The sequence below is a fragment of the Catharus ustulatus genome, chromosome Z, assembly GCF_009819885.2.
Source record: "Catharus ustulatus isolate bCatUst1 chromosome Z, bCatUst1.pri.v2, whole genome shotgun sequence".
NCBI classification, from domain to species: domain Eukaryota; kingdom Metazoa; phylum Chordata; class Aves; order Passeriformes; family Turdidae; genus Catharus; species Catharus ustulatus.
Window position 1 is genome coordinate 18,971,946 of NC_046262.2, and position 16,418 is coordinate 18,988,363.

A 16,418-nucleotide genomic window follows, 5' to 3' on the forward strand; every position below is an offset into this window, starting at 1 on the left:
GGCAATTTGAAAATTGCATTTCTAGTTGTGGTTTAAATGATAATTTGCCTGTTTAATAAATGTCTGCATACTTTCATCAAGAAGAAAAGCAAATGTTCTTTCGCTCTGACAGAACACGATAAAGTAACCATATGCAAAATTACACAACATGAGTTGTGAATTAACATGATGTAAAAAAATATAGTGTCCAACAAAGAGTATTTCCATATAGACATCCAAGAGCAAGTTGTCATCAAAATTATCAAAAGTAGTATGGGGTAAAATTTTCCAAAATATTAATATAATTTAACTGCTAGTCTTGTTTCTAAGTCAATGTTTCCTTAGAAATAATACTATCTTTTAAAAGAATTTTCTTTCTCATTCAAATGACATAAAAATAAGATTTTCTATTCTAAATCATAAAATTCAGTTTTGAAAATTCCTTCTCATAGCATAAGCACTTCTAAAGTGAAAACTTTGTGTAGCTACAGAACTCCATGTCCCTAAAAGAAAGATTAAAAAACTATTCATATCGTTTTTTTCTGCTAGATTTCCTAGCAAAAAATTATTAATGAATGCATTCATGACACAGTCACACACTGATATATAAGGAAAAAGAATTGGGAAAGAACTTAAATTGAAACTAGAATAATAAAACAGAAGTCTGAAGTCAACAGGATGGAACACTGAAAGTCACCAAATTGAGTCACTATGTGACTCAAGAAATCAAAACCACTTTAAGAAAACAGATATAGGGATATGAAGCAATATAAGGATATGAAGCAATATATCTTTATTATTATAAAATGCATTTTTCAGATAGATTTTTCTTATAAATAAATTATTCTTACCTGTTATAGTTGCTTTGTTAATAGATGGTTGGCTACACATGGGTGATCTTCTATTAAAAAGGAAATGAAAAAAAGGTTTAGGACTGATAAATTCACTGAACAATATAACCTCAGAATTAACTTGGGAACTCCAGGATAGGAATATTTTAGGAACTTACAGATTTATTAAAAACCTGACTAATCACATCTAGACCGTACACATAGTTCAAAATGTGACTTTTAAACATATGCAAAGACATTATTTTCTTTGGAATTTTAACTACGTCTAGGTCTCCAGATACATGTTTTGGGTGAGGGAAATGACTACACTATATTTGCCAGAGTAACTAACATTAGTGTTAACAGTGATGCTGTAACAATACTGAGGAGAGATCATGTTTATGATGCCTGATTTCTAGTTATGAACTACTGTGGATAGGCAGGGTAGCACTATATTGGATGAGTGAAGTAGAGTTTTAGGTTCAGATCATGCAAGCAGATCTCAGTGAGTGCAGCTGCCTGCTCACTCTGTTTCATTTGCAAGACTCAGACTGCACCTGAATGATAATCTTTGAATGATCTTAGACGTATAACTACTTAATCTAAAATCATATAACTTGATAAAACCTACTCCAAGTTTAAGCAATTAGAAGGCAAGGTGGCTGTTGTCTCAGCTACCAACTGTAACATCTTCAGGGGATTAATAAACTTATTCCTCATCATCTTTTCAGGCAAGTTTGGTGGCACAGACTGAAATCTGTAACATCTACTTGTCTTCTTAGTTTGCATTTAAAGAGTATCACTGCAAAAAGTTCAGTGGCCAAAAAACGACACTCACTTGCTGGGTGCCCTGTCTTGTAAATTGGTTAATGCAGCAAAGTTATTCCGGACTGTACGCAGGCTGGCCAGAACCTGGAACAGAAAAAGAGGTTTCAGTATAAACTTCTGCACAAGTGAGACTTCTCTATCTCAGCTCCACTGTGCTGAAAGACAATGGAAAGCACATTGCAAAGCCACTCTAAAAGGTTTCCTCGGCTGGTTAGTCAAGAACCTTTGGCAGTTATTTAACAATAATATGTCTGTAATACAAAGGTAATAATTTATTTCTATTTTCTGTTCCCCTCATAAACAACTCATTATCTGTTTGAAGTCAGGCTGACTTGCAGGGGAGGAAAGTTTTTTCACATAATTCTACTTATTTCTTTAAAATAACAATAAAAGCATTTGACTTTAGAAGATAATAGCCCATTCAACCCTAATACTTCATGCATAAGAAATAATTACAGAATGTTCATTTGCAGTTCAGTCCCCATAAACTCTGAAGGACAAAGGCAATGAGATTGTCTAGACTACCAGGAAAAGTAAAAAAGTAAAAGCGTCTCCTCTGAGAGGCACAGTTGATTTGGAGACTTAGTGAAGAAGGCTAGAGAAAGAGGAAGTTATCTCCTGAGAACGCAGGAAAAGTCTGCAGGCTCTTACAACCTTCGTGCTTTGGGGAAGACAATATAGATGAACTGTCTTCTTGTTATAAGTGGTACAGGCACTCTTTTCTGAAGGCAGTTGGGTAACATGCAAAAATTTTTTTTGAGGAGCCATGAGTTGGCTTGAGCTAGGCTGGAAATGGGAGAAAGCAGCAACACTAATCACTGGTATTTTCTTGCAGAAGTTGACCTTCTCTCTTTTTTTCTCAGCCCAGACTGGGCTGGGCTCCTGGTGAACCCGTATAAAGAACAACAAGAATGGCAATGGGTTTCAGAGATCTGAGTTGAGGAGTGAGCAGTCTTCTTTTCACAGCATTTTAAATGTATACAGGAGGTAGGAATGGAGTAGGACTCTGAACAAAAAGGGATAAATTAATGAAAGAAGGTATTTAAGAGGTAGCAATGACTGGCAGTGTTCAATTTATTGGAGGTAATTTACAAATGAATTCAGATAATAAAAAATACATTTGGCTAACTAAACAGTATTAATTTTGTTAAGTTTTTCTTTCCAAAAATCAGGAAGCAAACTGACGTATTTTTAATTCCACATGGATTAAAATGAATTATGTGTGTCATCAAATGTGCATGTTCAGGGCACAGTGGAGATTTCAGAGTATATTTATAAAAGGCCTTCCCTGTATCTTTTCTCCACTAGTAAAAGATTGCGCTTTTATTCATATTGAGGGCTTGAGTCTTATAAACATTGCATCTGTTTGCAATGTAATTAAATATATAATAAACTATTAAATTAATATTCTTTCAGTAGCTTATGATTCTACCAAAGCAACCTGCATAGTGTGTCTGAAGCTGCCACTTTATTCTTATTTGAGTCTGCTGTGTGACTCACTTTCTCTTTCCATCCACCTTCAATCACATATGACTTCATAATTACAGTGATTTGGCTATAATTTCCATCTGTTTTGGAGTAAAACCCATCATCATGAGTTCAAGGAATAGCAATGTTAACCTTTCATACTTTATATTCTATTGTGAAAAATTGTGGCATTTTATCTGAATTATAAAGAATTTTGAGATGGTATTTTACAAACCAGAATCTGAATAGAAAAAGCAAACCTAGTTTTGTAGAGGAACATAAGTGTTCTGAGTAAAATTTATCTCATGTCTAAAATTCTCATTGTATTTAATGCATAAAAGATATACAAATAGAGAAATTATAATTAGAAAAATAACATAATAACAGGAATCAAAGATTTGTCTTAATCATGACTACCTTCAACAGTATTTAGAAAGAGATTGAGGTAATCATACCGTAGCACTTCAACTTTTCAGATGATCAAAAAGTGTTAAGAAAGAGAGGTATAGTTGGAGATTTATGACTTCTGTTGAAATACTTTTTTCAAGCAAACATACATAATATCAATAACAGAAAACAACTGGTTTCGCCATTTTGTCTTTAAATTATAAAGGCATGTGAGAAATATGGCAAAGCTGTGCCTACCTGAGCAAATGGTGTCACAATCAAGTCATCTCCATGTCTGAAAAAAACAAGCAGAGTTATGAGTTAGATATCACCAAAAATTTGCTGCTTTAACAGAAAGAAAATCAGGTTTTACAACACTCTATAGGTAACTCCAGTTTTATTTTTCTGCAATTACTCTATTAGTGCTCCACACATTCTTTAAAAAGCAAGTATCAATTTAGTTATTGCCCAAGTGCCTATGGGAGCTCCATGGGAAGGTTGAGACCAGCCACTTTCTGTGCTGTGGGTTGGGAGGTGACTGACCATCCACTAAACTACAGATATGTCATCCCAAAGGATGGGGGAGAGCATTCCAAAAGTGATTCCACTGAGGGCTGTCACTGGTCTTGTGAAGACAGAACAGGTGGATGGTTGGACAGCACATCACAGATGAATAGAAACATACTAAGACTTCCAAACTGACTGTGACTTTTGTATTTATGGGGCCTGTGACCAAGGGTGTGCTGTCACTGTGGCAACCTCACCTCCATGACATGGACAAGGTGCCCAGATGACACACTGTAGGGCAAAAGGCAGGAAGAGAAAGTAAGGTTCTTTCTCTTCAACATGGAAAACTGCTACTTGAAATGGTTGTCAAAAACTGCAGTCCTGTAAAGTAGACTGAAGGGCATAAAAGTAGCAAGCATCTGCAGCATTAAGGATGTAGAGTCAACGCAGAGGGACAGGGAAAATTTACCATCCATACCATCCAGTATATGGCAGCAATCAAGGTGAAAATAAATTTTCCATTTTCCAAAGACAAAAAAAAAAAAAAAAAAAAAAAAAAAAAAAAAAATTTAATTTCTTGTACTTCCCTGCATGATTTGGTGCTATTTACTATTGAACACTGGATTTCAAATCCATGAAAATATAATTAGAAAAAGGCCGATAAATGGAGAAATGTGACTTGAGTTTGATTTGCTACAACACTATTCTTATAATCTATATACTGTCCACAAGACAGCAGTGGTTTGCAGATATTGCAAAAACCTAAAAAAAAAGCAGTACGTGCAATGTGTACCACTGTACTATCAGTCTGCAAGGATGAAACAAAACTCCTCAACATTAAAGATCATCAGAATATTAAACAACTGCGTACCCATTTTTATTATAATTTCTTTTATTCCTTTTGTAATAGTAAAATGGATTTTTAAACACCCTTGGAAGAAATCTGCACTTTGAGCACAGTCTTTTCAGGAGTGGTTGGAATAAAAGGTTGCTTCAGGTGAAAACAGAGACCCAGACTGGATGGAAAGCATATAAATCTGACTCTTAGAACAAATCAAAAAAGAGACGTCCTCCATGGGAGGAACTCGGAGACTTTAATTGCTCAGGGAAGCTAAATCCAATCAGGTATAATGGACATGAATCAGCTCTGAGTATTAACAGGAGAGTTAATGACCATCTGGGTTTAGTACCTCCTTATGTTTTCATTGGGTCAGGAAAACATTGGCAAATGCCCTACACTATAATTTTAGATAAGGGTTACTTAATGAATTACACAAAGGCTTTAGCAGAAGATAAGCCAAATGCCTCTTTTTCATGTGTTTTTATGCTGTTCTCCACTGAAAGAGAGTGTGACTATGCTACTTCACTTCCAGGAAAATTACACTCTTTGTCTTCGAGTTCTGTGAAATGGCATTATCTGATATGTGACAGCTGGCTTAAACATTTCTCGGTAGTCCTTTAATTTCTTATCTTTTATGAAGGATATTTTTATTATTTGCGTAACTACTCCATTTTTTGCTTCTGTTTTAACACTTAAAGGGGCCTCAACTCAAACCATAAAACCATTTTTAGTGATCTAGTCTAATTTGCACATTTGGAAATTATGAAAGGGCAGAATTCTGAAGATGAAAGTGTTTGCAGGTAGCAGCTGCACTGGGCAAGAACAAAATATTCAGTTGTTTCTACCTGTAAATAAGACAGTGGAGACATGGAGTTCTTTCTAGCATCTGTCAGTAGCAAATACTATGAACACCAAATATATGACACAAATGCACAAAATATATATCAGTGCTTCAAAGTACCAGACAGCTCCTGAAACATAGTCACTAACAGTTAGGTTCAGATAGACAAAAAATGTGAAAAAAAGGTTGTGCTCCTCAAAATCTCTTATGTGATTCTTTATTGGAGATGGTACTTCCTCTTCTTCCCATTTAGCCCCGGTTTGCCATTCCTTGGCTTCTGAGGCACTCTTAAAAGGCAACAACAGCTACATGTTCTTGGCTTTCTGCCCTGGAAGATCTTTTTTTTATTTTATGTAAAATAATATGATCCCACTTTTCTCACTTTCAAATTTAATTCTACTTGAGCTGATTCTGGACTACATTTCCCTGAAGAACACTGATATCATACTGTAGCTTGTTATTCTTTAGAAGAGACATGATTAAGTAGTAATTTAATGTACTGAAATCAACCCAGAACTTAATTTTCATTTTTCAAATCCCCCTTGTGCCAAGAGTAACAATTCCAGGTATTATCATTATTTTGGTGAACCTGATACTGAAAGTACTGATACCCAGAGCTTTAGCAAAAGAGTTTAGCCCACACCAGACCACTTGAACTGCAATTGAATTGCAAAAGGTATTGAGCAATCTTTGATCCACGTTGGGTCAGAAAATCTGAACAAGGTGAGAGTGGTCAAAAATGGAGCAGACATGTCCAAAGAAACTGTGGTAATTTTTGTACAGAAGATCAAGAACATATGATTCAAAATGTCATTTATACACAGTGTACTACAGGGTAATAAACATTACAATGTATAAGTGTTCTCCTGTTTTTAGATTAAAGGTTGATGCGTGATTCTTACTGGATTCTCAATATGATAGTGCCACACATCTGTGGCAGAAAGAGGGCATGTAAATACTGTAATATATCATAAGCTTCTAAATATAGACAGATCTATTAACCATTAAAGTTAGAAGAAATTATTCACATCAGCATTAGACTCTCTTAACTAAAAAGCCTGGCACACTTGTTCACATCTTCACTTTTCAAAGGAAATACAGGTTTGAAAACAGAATATTTTTCACACTTAATATTTAAAAATAATCAGTTCTCTACTGCCAAAGAACATTGCTAAAACATGTACCAGTTCACATTATATGAACGACTGTTACATAAAAAACAAGCCAAATTTTCTTTAGCAGACCAAAGTTTATACACCACATTGCCAGCTGTTAGCCACAGTAAAGTGCTGAAGCCTAGACTTCTGCAAATTTCTGTCTTTTTCTTTCTAACATTTCCTATATGACATTAAAACTCACATCATAGAACCTATGCTGATCCCCATACTGAAGAGATGAAAGTACTGTATTGTGTCAGAAATTAGTTGAACATGTTCAGTACAAAAGTTCTACTTCCTTTCCTCAGGATTGGCATCAATTTTTCTCTCCTATCCCAATCTCAGAACTTTTCCCCTTTTAATAAGGAACTTAGAGATGCATAGACAGACAGAGAAGCAGGCAGGAAGATTAACACAAGGATAAGACAGGGTGACTGCATAACCTTTACTTCATAACTAAACGGTCACAATTTAATACATCATCCAATAAGAGAAGTAACTAGAGAGATATTCAGCAGACCTTTCAGTTAAGAAAGAGTGGATTTCTTTTTACAGTTGTCAGAAAAAATGATAAGGAGAAGGAAATCCCAGGCTTTAGAGACCACAAGTGAAGGTTTGTCTTTCTAAAGGCCATAGCAAACACAGACTAAGACTTTCTAGGTGTTTCTAAACTTTTGCATGAATACTAACTGAGTGATCTTGAGGACCTGCATGGATGCTGTAAGATATAAAGTGGACAAATAGGAGCTCTGCTAATTTGGAGAGGAGAAAACATACAACATATATTCACGCCAGTTTGACACAAATATACCAGATTAAAGTATGGTCTTGTATTGGTTTGCCACACTCCTCCACTTGAATAAAACCTTACTTATATCCCCAGGAGAAGTACTGTCTGAGGATGCTGCTCAGGCCTTAAATCCCTCTGGAATAGTCCATGTTGGATTCTCTGGCTAAAAAACAAGCTGCCAACTGAACAGAAAAGCCCAGGAGGACAGTGGTTGTATGGAATCCCTGAATGAAGCTCCACATCAAGAGCTGTCATGAATTTATGAACATTGTCAAATGAATTTACTCAATTTTTAAATCATCCACACTCTCTATATATACAATACAAAAAATAAGAAAGAAAATGTACACTAAGGAAATCTTCTGTTTCTGTCACAAAATATCTGGCAAGTTTTGCAGTGTAAACATCTAGGTTTAGATTGAACGTAGCATCCACTCATTTCTGTATACAAGGCTCAGTCAGACTTACTGTCCCATAGCATGTCCCAGCTTAGATGAGACATTTGTGGTTTTTTGCATATATGCTGGAAGACATTATACCATATACAAAACCACAAATGAAAGAGAATAAGCTGGTAGAGTACACAAACTGCCAGGATTTTCTCTTCTGTCCCAATAATATTTCATAGTTGAAGCCAAGTATGCACACTCAAAATATATGAATTAGGTATGCTGAAGTAACCACATTGCTCACATTGTATTTTAGCAGCAATGAAAGACGACTCTAGATTGCACCCTGATAGGATAATGGAAACATCTTGTAATGGTACTAGCCATCAGAAGCTGTGCTTTGAGAACAGTGAGCAGCAGTAGCTACCTGCTCCATGCAGCTTGATCTTTATCATCATCATCTACATTTGGAAAATACAAACATGTTGGTTTGCAAAATTGATTTTGTGAAGTCAGAAATCACAGTGCTCCAAGTCAACTTACTCCACAAGAATAGTGCTTAAGTCATGTCATCTCAATTTTTAAAGACTTTGAGAAAAATTTTCTAGCCCTGAGACAACTTAGGCCTTGCTCAAAAAGCCAAGATTAAATGAGTGTCAGTGGCAACCCTTAGTGGTTTGCCCACATTATGAAATGGCGTTACAGCTTTTTCTAGATAGTCAGTGGGTTATTAGTGATTTGCATGTCTTTGAAATGGTAAGCACAATGTGGGGGATGATCAGGTATCTCAGGCAGGGTATAGAGATTATGGCACTGAGAGCAGGCTGGGATTTAGGGCTGAGAGAACAAGCAATTAAAATTGGTATTGTAGCCATGAGCTAAGAGGAGGGGGTTGTTTTTTCCAGAGCATTTATTTATTTCCATGAACGTGTACATAAGAGAATTGTTAAAAATGAGCTACTTGAAAGGACAGAAATTAGACCCTGAATGAAGTAGACTCTCATCAACTATTGTCTGAGTGTTTCAGATCACCACAATTTTCTATAACACTGTGCAGTTATGTCCTCCTGATACAGCTGTCTAATTCAGCAACACAGTTAGTCCTAATTAGTATAAAAATATTGCTGTAATATTGGGAGTTCAGTACAGTTAATTTAATTGAGCTTAACCAGATGAAGGAGAATTGGCTCGAAAAAGCCGCAGCACCTGAGAAGTCCATTATCCCAGCAAAAGAAATGCTGGTTATATTAATTCTCCTTGGAGTGTCTGACTAAGCAAGTGAGATTTATAAAGACAGACTAAAGCAAAAAAAAAAAACCCATTCTCCAGCATAAACTTCACTAGCAAAAATTTCAGATAAAAGTTTTTCCAAAGACCCCAATTGACTTCATAGGGAGCACAAATTACAAGTTATTCCACTATGACGTTGATGAAGAAAATAATTACTGTGTGTCTTACAATCAGAAATCCAAAAAAACACATAACAAATGTGGATTGTTACATTTGGCTAATACAAATACCTGGAGTCTTCCAGATACAACTTATATTTTATATAAGAAAATGCTTTTTTTTTTTTAATTTTACCTTTTTGGCATCTCAGGTCCTGAAGATACTCTTGATTAGGTTTGAAAGAAGCTTTTGAAATCTTGGAATCTATCCTGTTGCAGTCATAACTGTTAGGTTACCCAACCTACAATCTCAGTTCAAGCTGAACTGCATAAGGACCCAAGCCTCAAGACTTGGAAAGACAAAAGGACCATATCTGTTACAGACGAAGGAACTGGAAAGGAACAGTGTTAACAATTCTAAATCAGTATTTTGAGGTTCAATCCAGGTACCTACTATCTGGCTGCATGTACACCTCACTGTGCATCCTCTTCATGGTGCCTCTGCTTTTGACCAGATTTACAAAACAAAAGATTTTGCTGAGTGACAAGGGCTATTTTAGGTCTCAGCGAAATTGATCTGAGCCAAGACTCATCAAATCCAGAAGCTTCATTCAGAATTGCTGTATGAATTGGAATCATAATTGGTTAGCTCAAAAAAACAGGAAGTATTGCTATTTTTTCCCCTCCTATAAAACGTGCTGTAGCAACACTATTTGGCTTCTTCCATCTACCAAGAAAGTCTCCTAACAGCTTTGAAAAAGTTTGAGGACCACCAGGACCTCTTATGTTAGTCCCAGCTACTTTTTTCAGATGCTTAAACCTTTTACAAAGATACTGCACTCACATATCTGACTTGTGTAATCCACCTGAGGAAATCACACAGATGTAGTGGACCATCACAGCATGATTTGTGCAACATGAAAAACCACAGATAACTCAAGAAATAATTTGTATCGTATTTCCCTAGTCAACCATCATGCTTCACTGATTTAATTTATATAGCAGACCATATAGATTACAGGAGAATTGTGGACAACTGAGTAACAGGTCAGTATTAAATATGGCAGAATTACTCAGCCCTGAAGGGAAACAGAGGATTGCTTTACCAGAGTGCTTCACTGCTGCAGGTGGTTTTCCTTCTAAAATCAGAAGGTAGTCTGCCTGGGGGTCACCGAGGCCATAGCAAGGGAGAAGAAGCTACTGCACTGTGGGGCTTTGTTTGGTGTGTTGAATGAGAGGGTGGATTAAGCCAGAGAAGATAGGATTTTGAATGGGAAAAATGCTGCACTTAATCAGAGGAGTCCAGGCCAATTCAGCAGTGCCAGTGTTGGACTGTTCATACAATCAAAATCATCATTTAGCTATATTAAGGCTGAAAAATAAACTGGCATGAGAGAATACAGAGTGGTTCTGTTTTTCTCTCCGGTTCAAGAAAATTAGTGACTGGTTTTGCATACATGACTGGAAGCAATCAAGTTAGTGTCATTTAATGAGTTACTATTATGGAATTTTGATTGCATTAGCTGACACACATAAACTCTTACCTTGTTTCAAATTAATATAAAATGTGTTGCCTGGAACTACTTTTAATCCCCAGGTATTTGGTTGCTTACTTGTCCCTATCCCACATGTTTAAGTGTTTAAAACTTGGATGGATGCGTTACTTCTGAAGAATAAGACCACGTAACTTACCATGTAAGTCTCCTACTCATGCAGGCTGAAAGATTCACTCTTTAAAATAAATAGCAGAGACGCTGAGAAAAAGGTACTTATGCAATGCAACCCAGCCTGAGGGAGCTAGGTATTGGCCAGTATTAGATAGTTTCAAGGTTTATAAAAAAATGGTCCCTTAACAGCACACGAAGATCCCTCCATGTAAGCAAAAAGAAACAAGCTGACTTCAAGAAAAACAAGTAAAAACCATCAGCTTGTACACTTCCAGGGATTGAACTCTACAACTGAGTATTAGTGTCATTAAAAGAGTTCAGAACATTCAGTTTGTGCCCTGAAGGGTGGAATGACAGCTAATGTTCTGGGTTTTGAACTAAATTTCACCTGTGCACTTAGGTGATCACTGAGCCAGAAAAACAGTCTAAAAGAAATCCCCCCAAAACATTAACGTTCCTTTTTACAAAGTTGCCTTTCTTCACTCTGCTTCCATTCTTCAGTGTTGAAGGCACACAAAATGCACATGTCCACGCTCCCCTTCACTGCAGACCATTGCTGCAAGCCCAGGGAGTAGCGGTGTTGTGATGTACCTGGATTCCCAGCTATTAATTGGTTTTGGTAACATATTTTTAAGAACATGCCACCTGTGACCGAAAAGATGCAGAAATTCAGTCTGTTTTTGTTGCAACTTCAGAAATAACTTGTTATTTTCTTTCAAATATTCATTATTTCCAGAGGAGAGAAGAAAAAAACCTAAAACATTAAAAGTGTTTAAAGAAGTGATGTGTTTAAAAATTGAGACCTGTTTAGCAATCTCACACAAAACCAATCATTGAAAGTAAATAAAATACATGTACATTTCATCAACAAAAATAATAAAAAGCAGATAAAAAGCAGATAAAATCTTCTCAATTCAAAAATGCTTTCTTTTTGTTTTCCAACATAACCAATTTCCTGATCAAGCAAAGTTAACACAAATTTATTATTCAACTTCAGGCTAGTTGCATTCTAAGTTGAGTTCTTTGTTTTGAATTCCACCTGCAAAATGTGTCAAACAACCAGAAATGACAGAGTCATTTTTTTTTTCCAATTTTTTTTTTTTAACTCAAAAAAATATTGTAAATTACTTGCAAATGACTTAGATTAATTTAAGCTGCAACCTGGAACTTCATTTAAGGATCTTAAAATCAAAAAAGCAAAACACAATAAAGCAAAATATTTGCCTGTTCTTCTTAAAGCGATGTAGGTACATTTATTTCCATGAACAAATAAATGTCTCAACCAATTTAATGTATTTTTTAGTTAAAGATTGTTTCTAAACTGAGTCACACATAAAAAATTATTCTTAAAAAATGTTTTTAGAGCAGACTGGACTTTGAAGCTTAACTGTCCATATTCAGCCAGTAATACTCATGATACAGTAATACCAGAGATTGCTAGAAAATAATACTATGCATCGAAAGGTATTTCAGTTGCAATTTTTCTGCAGAAAATACAATTATTTCAAATTTGTTAAACTGAAGTTCAATTATTCCTCTCAGTCATGTCTGCTGTCTAGAATCCTGGCCAACACCTTTCATGAAAAAGGTGGGGTTTTTCTCCATAACTTAAGATTCATAATCACAATATTTTACTAAGGAAACCAGGCCTTACTGTCTCAGAAACAAAATAATAAGCTTGCTTTAAGTTCTTAGAGGATGAGAAAATACTTCCTCTGCAATAGTAGTTATAGGGAAAATTTCCTGGAGTAAACTTCATCCTCTTGATGCTGCTGTCTTCAGAAGTTACTGACAGGGTAGCAGCAGGCTGTCCAGGTCAGGGCATGGATGCATGGTGGGCATTTAGCAGATCACCAGAGCAGTGACCCTGTAGTTCCCCACAGCCAGTGTTCCTTGGTTGGATTCTGCTCCTTTAACTCATGCAAGCAGGTTTTAATAGAAATCAGAAAATTTTGTTTGTTAATACTAGTTGGAGCTTATAGTGATAAGCTGATGGAGAAAACAATGTTAAGCTTCTCTAAATAAGGCTGTAAAGCTCCCCCAGCAGTTGCTTTTTTATGAGTGAGGTTTAGTTGGCCAAATTCTGAGAAGACCGGGATGCTGCGTCCGAGCTGTGTTCTGAGAACTTGTGGAAATGGAAGAAGAACGGACTTAAACGAGAGGTCAGAAGATGTCTTCCTACATTCAGAAGACACAGTGGAGCTTGGACAGACATCTCTACTGAGAATGCCTTGATCCTCTGGTCTAGACTGCTATCCTCTGGTGTATTTTTTCAGAAGCACAGGGTGTAGGTGTTTTCGCCTTCAGAGTGGCATAAAACATGGGCTGTGATGCAGCAGTGGACAGCTTATTGGTTTCTTTTTCTAGGAACCTATTTTTTTAACCTGATTAGAGACCTGAGTTTTGCTAGAACAGAAATTCTCTACTAATTTGATCTCTTGCTCCATTAACCAGGGCAGTGATCCCTTAAGAAGAAGGGCATAAGTGTTATCACTTCTACCTCTTCCTGCATTTGCAAGTTCTGGGCAGCCACAGCAGTTCAAACAAGGTAGCATTAAGCAATCAGGCTACCTCAGTAAGACACTCTCACAGCTCTCTACTTCACTAATGTCTTTAAATACAGGCCTGACAGTTTTTCCAATAATGATTTTGCACATTTTTAATCTAGATACTACTCCATTTCTCCTGTGTGCTGTTGGGAATTTTTTTTCTGTTGTTTTTTTTCTTTCATTCTTTATTCTGCTTCCCTTTAAACTTGCTTTCCTGTCTTTCATCACAGATCCTGAACTATAATTCCTCATATTGTCTCACTGCCTCACTCAGTTAACTTCTTTTTCTCTTGCACATCCTTATCTCTGCTGAACATCCCAGAGGGATGCTTCACAACACACCTGTGCTTGTCTGCCTTGAACCTTGCCTTGAATCTTCCTGTCTAAACTATTCACCTCTCCAGTTCACAAACTTTAACAGTTTTTCCTAATCTCTTGATATAATCTCCATGACCTGCTTTTGTTATTCTCAAAAGCCATGTTATTTCTTCCAAGGGATAATTGAAACCATGTTACTGACCCCCACTCCATTTTTTGTGCTTTTCCTTTCTTAAACACAGCTGCTTTTTCTGCCTAGGTCAAACAAATTTTAGATGTAAAAGTGTTTCCAGAAAAATTTGAAAGGAAGAATAGAGGGGAAAAGGGGAAAAATGTGTGCTGTTTCAGTAATGATATTGTTTATCCAGTTTACTGCCATGTGCTGGAATATTACCCCAAATTCTAGGAAATTAAGTGAATTATGAGTTCAAGGATGGAGCACTAATTGAATTTTTCATTGAAATGACTCATCTAAGCAATGCAGCTGAATTGTCCTCCTGAATGTAAAAATCTTTACAAATGTTATCCTGGTACAGGTGCCATACTAAGAGCTTGAATCTTCTACCTCTAAAAAAAAGTATGTCTTTTTCTCAGAGGATGAGTTTCTGGAAGGGGTATACTATTCCCAAGAAAAAACCTTTTTTTTTTTTTTTTTTTTTAATAACAAAGCAAGGTGAATTGCTCTTGTTCTAACCCATTTTGCCTCAACAAAAACTGGTCACACTTGGCACAAAGCTTACTGATTATTTCAATCTACGGATCTTAACTGAGTCATAGACCTTACACTAAAGCACTATAAAGGCAGGAATTTTTCTTACCTTGACAGTCTACACAGAAAAAGAGCTATAATTAAACAAAATATCAGTTCTAAAAATTATATAAGCTGAAGAAAATAGGAGTGTTCATTTGTGACTTCAAGATAAATATCAGCTCTAATTTCTCTCATTGTTACGAAAGCCCTTATTCTTTTTTGTGCCTACTCTGATTATTTAAAGATGATATCTATTGGCCTTTGCCTCATTAAAAAAAAGCATTCATTGTAGTATTCTGACAAATCTGATCCTTTATTTTATATGTATATATATATTTGAACCGTAAACACCAATTTGGCCATGAAATTTGGACCCGTGTAGGAAAAAAACCAAACCAAATCAAATTGAAAAAGGTTACTAATTGCTCGTACTTAGAAGTGACTAGAAGATGAAACATTTAAGCATTTTTGGCATTTAAAAATAGGCAGAGATTTGCATCTGACTTCCACTACACATGGGACCTGGGGGTCCCCACATACTTGGAAAGCATGACTCACTAGCAGAAAATACATATTTCACAGAATGGTGAGAGAAGTCGGAATAAGCTTAAAAAGGTCTTTTATTAGAATTTTGTCTTTTAGTTAAGAGAGTATTTGAAATAATTTTTTCTCTCTCAAATACATAATTTTCTACCAGCAGGTAAATTTTTTCTCTAAAAACTTAAAAGGTTTCAGTTGTAAATAAATGGAATCTATTTCTTAAAATCTTGAAGAAGCATACATTTGTATTTGTTTGAGTTTTATTGTTTCTCTTGAAAATACCTTAAGAACCAGAAAATAGTTCTCCTTAGTGCTTTAGTACACCAGTATTGACTATCATTATTATTCTGTCAAAGCTAGTAGAATGCATAAACATACCAAGTACACCCTCATGATATCCTTCAAAAAGCTGCAGGAACAAGTATAATCGTCATTAAAGAAACAAACAAACAATTTTCCATTACTTCAGTAGCATAAGTGATTACAGCCTGATTTATTAAAAAAATTCTTGTGGCTTCAAAAATCTTGATATTGGACAAATTACAGACTAATAGTATTTTATGAGGTACTTACATATCACTGGCAATGGAGGAATTCCTGGACATGGACTTTGGAGACAGATCATAATCGCTGTCTGACCGGTAAAGGAAAGACTCCCTCCTCTGACTGTGGACAAAATTTGCCTGAAGAATTAGCCCTGACCCAGGGCTTGTCATGGGGTCCAAGGGACTTCGTCCTGATGATGTACCATTGTCTACATCGAAACTGCAAGAAGAAGAGAAAATTTTTTATGTTATTGACCTAAGAATTTTAAAATTCAATAAACTCCCTTCTGACAAATTATCCCAGATGATTTCTTCTTGAGAGTAATGGAGAAATAAAGACCTGGTCACTTCTGCTGCTACGAAAAACCACAAGTCACACAAGAGAGAGACTTTAAAATTACTGGTAAATAACACCAACAACAAAAAAAGCCCAACCCCCCAAAAAAAACCCAACAAAAATACCGAACAAAACCAAACCAAAAAAAAAAAAAGTCTGAAGGAGAAGAAAATTTACCGAGAAAATTCCCATGTCATAAGAAATACAGGAAGTTTTATATTTCTCTGCACGTAGAGTATCTATGAGCTCTATACCAGAGGGAATATGATGTTTCATTATTTACTTCTTCAGGTCCCATCTCTCCTGA

The 16,418-nt window shown here is 35.9% G+C and overlaps 1 protein-coding gene across 5 annotated transcripts in view; it reads right to left on the bottom strand.

Moving 5' to 3' along the window:
* The window catches only part of PDE4D (phosphodiesterase 4D), a 467,524-nt gene that overhangs the window by 88,407 nt on the left and 362,699 nt on the right, over positions 1–16,418 (bottom strand). For all 5 annotated transcript variants that reach the window (XM_033086046.2, XM_033086045.1, XM_033086047.2 and 2 more), the window contains 4 exons: positions 15,803–15,994; positions 3,750–3,786; positions 1,648–1,721; positions 831–880 (listed from right to left, as the gene is read on the bottom strand). In XM_033086046.2, the coding sequence (XP_032941937.1) occupies positions 831–880; positions 1,648–1,721; positions 3,750–3,786; positions 15,803–15,994 (353 nt within the window). The remainder of the gene's footprint in view (positions 1–830; positions 881–1,647; positions 1,722–3,749; positions 3,787–15,802; positions 15,995–16,418) is intronic.